The 6,000-nt window shown below is 38.6% G+C and overlaps 1 protein-coding gene across 2 annotated transcripts in view; it reads left to right on the forward strand.

Moving 5' to 3' along the window:
- A1CF (APOBEC1 complementation factor) overlaps window positions 1-5,242 on the forward strand; it is a 62,260-nt gene extending 57,018 nt beyond the window's left edge. Inside the window, exon 11 of one of the 2 annotated variants that reach the window (XM_004369896.2) lies at window positions 5,008-5,242. In XM_004369896.2, coding sequence (XP_004369953.1) covers window positions 5,008-5,159 — 152 coding nt within the window. In that variant the 3' untranslated portion in view covers window positions 5,160-5,242. The remainder of the gene's footprint in view (window positions 1-5,007) is intronic. The other variant, XM_004369897.2, reaches the window with a different exon arrangement.
- The last annotated feature ends 758 nt before the right edge of the window (window positions 5,243-6,000 follow it).

Raw genomic sequence — 6,000 nt, forward strand, 5'->3', positions numbered from 1 at the left:
GTAGATCACAGTTTTCTTCAATTATTTTAGGTCAAAAATTGTGTGAGAGAAAGAGAGAACAGAGACAGATCTTTTCAATATGTGAATGATTAGGCCCCAATTTATCTGTTCTATAATTTTAGTTTGGGGTATATGCTGATTGCTTGCAATAAAGTCTATCTGTAGATACACATGCCTTCAGGGGTCACATTGAAAAGACTTTTCCCATTTATTAAATACCCACAATAAATGCTAATAACTAAAAATGAATCCACTAGAGAGAAAAAGGGACTGTGTCAGTAAACGCTACAACATATGCAATTTTGCAACAATAGTAAAAGCAACCAAAAAATACGTGTGTGGCTACGTAGGTAAATACGGATGTATATATGTGTATAGGAAGGCATATACAGTAAGTGCATGTGGATGCATAGGTGTATCCATAGGCATATATATGTATGAATATACATGTTTGTGTATACAGCATATATATCCATATATATAACAAACAACATAGGGGGTACAGTTACAGAGCCTTCCTAGACATATCCAAATGACTCATGGGATTGGTTTACTGGGTCAGAAGGCTTGGGACTACAGTCTTGGGGAGAGCTTAGTCAATTGGCATAACAGTTCACAAAGATGATGTTCTACATCTAACTTCGCTGTGTAGCAACTGGGGTCTTAAAAGGTTGTAAGCGGCCATCTAAGATACAACAATTGGTGTCTATACATATGGAACAAAAGAAAATGAAGGAAATCAAAGGCTCAAAGAAGAAACTAGTCCACGGGACTAATAGCCCATACAAACTACAACATCTTCTAACCTGAAACAAGAAGAACTAGATGGTGCCCTGCTACCACTACCAACCGTTCTAACCAGGGACACAACAGAAGGTCCCGGACAGAATGGGAGAAAAATGTAGAACAAAACTCACATTCCTAAAAAAGGCCAAACCTACTGGACTGAGGAGTCCCAGAGACTATCACCCTAAGATACCCTTTGAACTTGGAATTGAAGCTATTTCTGCAGGTCACCTTTCAGCCAAATAATAGATTTGCTTATAAAATAAACAGTATAACCCATGAGTAATATGTTCCTTTAAACAATGAACCAAATGAGACCAGTCAACAGTTACCCAAAAGCAAGGAGGGGAAGGGAAGCTAAATTGATGAAAACAGAACAAACAGAATGGAAATGAGAATGCTGAAACATTGAAAAAATCGTAACCAATAACAACAATTTATATAAAAATTGTAAGAGGGGAACCCAATTTGCTGTGTAAACTTTCACCTAAAACACAATAAAATATTATTTTAAAAAAATGAATCCACTAGAAATTGAAGAGAACTAGGCAAGTAACCTGTTTCAGAAATTTTTTCTCAGCAGTTAGAGTGATTGTATTTTTTTAGTAATATATATTTTTTAAATTTGTCGTTCTGACTTGTCATTGTGTCAGCATGCTGCCCATAAGCCCAAATTAGTGAGGTCTGACTAGACTAGAAATATGACATTTTTATCAATTGATTAATTTGTGTATTGGTTATGTGTATGTGTGAGAACTTCTATATTCCTCACATCCATAAAACCTGAGCTCACACTCATTATCTTTTATTTCTCAAAAGTTGTGAATATATCCTCCATTTCAGCAAATGAGGGTGAAACAGGGCTTCGAACCAATTCGTTCTGGTTCAAACCTCTGCTGAGAATTTGCATTTCCACCCCAGATATACTGAATCAGAATCTATATTTTAACAAGACCCCAGCTAATTCTTATGTATAATAAATTTTGAGAACCACTGCTCTACAAGTGATTCTCAGAACTGGTCTCTAACCAGCAGCATTAGCATCACCTGGGAACGTGTTAGAAGTACAAATTCCCAGCAGGGGTTTGAACTGGAATGAACCAGTTGGAAACCCTAGTGTGAAATTAATCACGCTTCACATGTGAATGTGACCTCAATTCTAGCTATGTTTCACCATAAGAACATGGAAAAGATCTGTGGCGAGTCTTTGCAAAGTTACCAAAAACAGTTGACAATGTGGAGGACAAGGTTCTCCCTCAGCATGGCTAGGACCATCAGCCCCTGTACTTGCTTTCCATATAATAGTGTGTTCACATGTCCGTCCTTTGGGGACTTGCTCAAGGGTTTCTCAGTCTTGGAGAATGTTGACTCTTGATGCAGAAAGCTGCACTCTAAAGAAGCCTAACTAATATATATAAAAATAAGTAAGCCACTGTCAGGAGAATTTTAAAGTTTACTTTCACACTGGAAAGATTTTTATCCTCACTTCTATTTGCTCCTGCAAGAAGTTAAAACTATTTAGGGCAGGAGAGTTGTCTTGGGAATGACTAAGAATTTCAGAGCCACTTTTATAACTTTCCTGTGGAGTCAAGCAAAGGTAATAGGCTCCAAGGGAAGAATCTGTTTGAAACACAAACACCCTTGCACTTGAGAAATTAGCCAAATTGGAAAGAAAATTCAAAATCCCCAAAAATAAAATCTATGATAACACACACACACTCACACTTTCCTTACTTCAGAAATACTGTTTCCAAAAGTATGAAAGTAATTATTAACACATTTCTCATATCTTTAGAAAATGTACCAAACTTCACTAGCACATTAGTCGGCATTACTGCCCCAAGTGAAGAAGCCAAGCAGTGGATTCATTAAAAAAAAAAAAGTGCAGCCAGCTTCCTGTCACCACTTCCTGAGAAGCCACCAGGGAAAAAAAAAAAAAAAAAAAAATCAATGTGTCTAGGGTTGGGCAGACTTCCGCAACATAGAAACCAAAAGGATATTTTTAATCAGGTCTCTGTTCATTGCTTAAGTATACTACTCCCCTTTTCTTGTTGTCTTCACAATTTTTGGACAGTCTCAGAAATATCCAAGTTTCGGTCTAAGACATTCACAGGAAAATAACAGCTTTTAGGTAATAGCTATTCCACTCTCTCCTTCAAGAGTGAATGTTAGTTGAATTGGCAAACACAGTGTGATAGATATATGTACAACAGCAACAAAAAAGAGTAGCTGCTGAGGCTGCTGCTTATTGTACAACCAAACACCTCATGGGATTTGGGTCACTGATTTGAGGATTTAGGGTCATGGTTTCATGGGACATGCAAGTTATGTGGCCTAATAATGTATTTAGTACTTTTGTTCTGCCTCCTAGTTTGTTGCATAGTGCCTGGGGTCTTAAAAGCTTGCAAGCTGCCATCAAAGGCACAACAATTGGTCTCTGTTCACCTGGAGTAACAGAGGAAGAAGGAGAGTCAGGACTAGGAGGAAGATATGGAATGTATGGCTAATTGCCTCCATGAACAACTGCCTCCTTGCCATGAGACCAGAAGAACTAGATGATGGCTGGTTACCATTACTGAACTTTTTGATCAAAGATTCCATAGAAGTATCCTGATCAAAAGAGGGAAAATGCAGAACAGAATTTCAAATTTTTATGAATTATAGACTTTCTGGAGTCATGGAGGGTAGATGAACTCCTAAAACTATTGCTCTAAGATAATCTTAAACCAAAGATATCCCTGAAGTCATCTTAAAACCGAACAATAGTTTAGCTTAACTAATAAAAAAGGTATCCCTTGAGCATTATGTTCTTTTAAGAACTATCTATATGCAATCAAACTGACAACAGCAACTCGAAATATTAGATAGGAACCTCAGAGGGCAGTGAGTTTATGTTAATGAGGGAGGAACAGCTCAGAAAATGAGGATAAGAATAGTTGCACAACTCAAAAAATGTAATCAGTGTCACTAAACTGTATATATAGAAACTCTTGAATTGGTGTATGCTTTGCTGTGTATATTCTCAACAACAACAACAAAATAAAAATTTAGGGGAAAAAAAGAGTGAATGTTAGTTGCACATAATACCAACGTGAGAACACACAGATGATATGTCCCTCAAACCCTTTGGTTCTTGGATGATGAGGACCAGCATCAACACTTCTGAATAAACCAAGGATAGCCTTGACACTGGGGCAAGAGGAAGATGCTTTTGCCATTCATGGATAGATCTATATATGGACAAGTTAGGCATTTGCTTTTATGGTGTCATATATAAACACATTAAAAACTTTACAATATTTTCCCTACTGGTCTACCCAGTCTGTTCACATCCCTCTTGGGGTAAGGCAATGGCTTTTAAAGTTTCGAAAGTTTCATTTAGGCAGTGCAGCCAAACCAGACCCATAATCCCTCCCCCCATTCCCTACCATGCCCTCAATCCCCTACCCTCATTTATAAATTCTGAGACCCTATGAAAAAGTCCTAAACCTCAAACTTTAATGAACTGAGGATCTTGTTAAATTTCTGTTTTTGGACCCCGTCTTAGTTATGTAGTGCTGCTATAAAAGAAGTACCACAAGTGGATGTCTTTAACAAACAGAAATTTATTTTCTCACAGTTTAGGAGGCTATAAGTCTGAATTCAGAGTGCCAGCTCTAGGGGAAGACTTCCTGTCTCTGTTAGCTCTGGAGGAAGGTCCTTGTCTCTGAGCTTCTGCTCCTGGGTGATCTCCATGTGGCTTAGCATTTCTTTTCCCCCATCTCTGCTTCCTAGCTTACTTGTTTATTCTCTTTTATATCTCACGCTACACTACTATACACCCTACACTAATCTTGCCTCGTTAACATAACAAAGGCAACCCATTGCCAAATGGGATTATAACCACAGGCATAGAGGTTAGGATTTACAACACATATTTTAGGGGGACACAATTCAATCTATAACAGACCCCATCCTCAATGTTTCTAATTCTCTGTTTATAAGGTGATTCTAACACAAGTAACCTGACCCACTTTGAGCAACCCTGTCCAAGGACTTTCAAATGCCATTTTAAAAATCACTGAGTCCAGACATTGTTTCCCTGAGAGCACCTTTCAAAACATACATTTTAACTTTTGACTTTAACCAATATGTTAAATTTTCATATTAATCAAAGCAGATAAGTCAAAAGAGAGCCAATCTGAGTCCTTTCATGAAGTTTTTCTCTGCCTCCTTCTCCAGGATATGCTGTGCCTAGCGCAACTGCACCGGTGTCTGCAGCCCAACTCAAGCAAGCAGTGACCCTTGGACAAGACTTAACAGCATACACAGCCTATGAGGTCTACCCTACTTTTGCAGTGACTGCCCGAGGGGATGGATACGGAGCCTTCTGAAGATATCTTTCTTTTAATTTAAGAATAAGACATACAAAACTCTATATGAAAGAAATATCCCTCTAAGTTCGTCCCATATGATCAGAAGTAATGCCTTTCCTGAAGTAATGCCTTTCCTGAGACCATATTGCTTATAGTAATTGCAGAATCATGATATGAGAATATTATTCCTAAATCAAATCAAATGGTTAAGGGCCCTCTTGTCTAACACAGAAAGCTAAAGAGCCATTGCCCCCACAAGGTGTTCTTCCAAGGTTCTTAGGTATCCTGGGCGTATGTTTACAAATCCTGACAGAATGGAGAGAGATCTTTTAGCCAGCAAATGGTTGGGGCTGAGCAGCCCTGGGCAGTCAAAGGGTAGTCAAGTAAATGCCAGTGTCTTAACCCTTGGCTCACAGTGATTTTTGTGATACACAGAGTCACAAAGAAGCAAAGGGAAGGAAGTGTGGATGTATTTCAAAACGTGTTCACCATTGGCCACTCTGTGGGGCCTGGTTGCTAACCTGAGTTCATGAAAGGCTGTCAAAGATTTTATGGATTCAGCATCACTTCAGTCTGAACATTCCATCCAGTCAATTTGTTATAGGTTAGGATCTCCCTGTCCCCTGCAGCCCCTGAGGACTGCCCCTAGAAATTGATGTGTTACAGATATGGTTAAAACAAATCCAGGCCTACTGTTTTATTAAACTCATTAGCCAACACATATTTTCCCCTAGAACTCCCACCCTTCCCAAGGGTCCCCACAACACAGTAATTGTTCTACTTTGAAATGACTTGTTTTCTTTTTAATTTTGACTTGTCCACATTGATTTGTTTTCATCCCAGCCTCATTTTGCTCAGC

This window comes from Trichechus manatus, unplaced genomic scaffold (genome assembly GCF_000243295.1).
Source record: "Trichechus manatus latirostris isolate Lorelei unplaced genomic scaffold, TriManLat1.0 scaffold00007, whole genome shotgun sequence".
Lineage (NCBI taxonomy): Eukaryota > Metazoa > Chordata > Mammalia > Sirenia > Trichechidae > Trichechus > Trichechus manatus.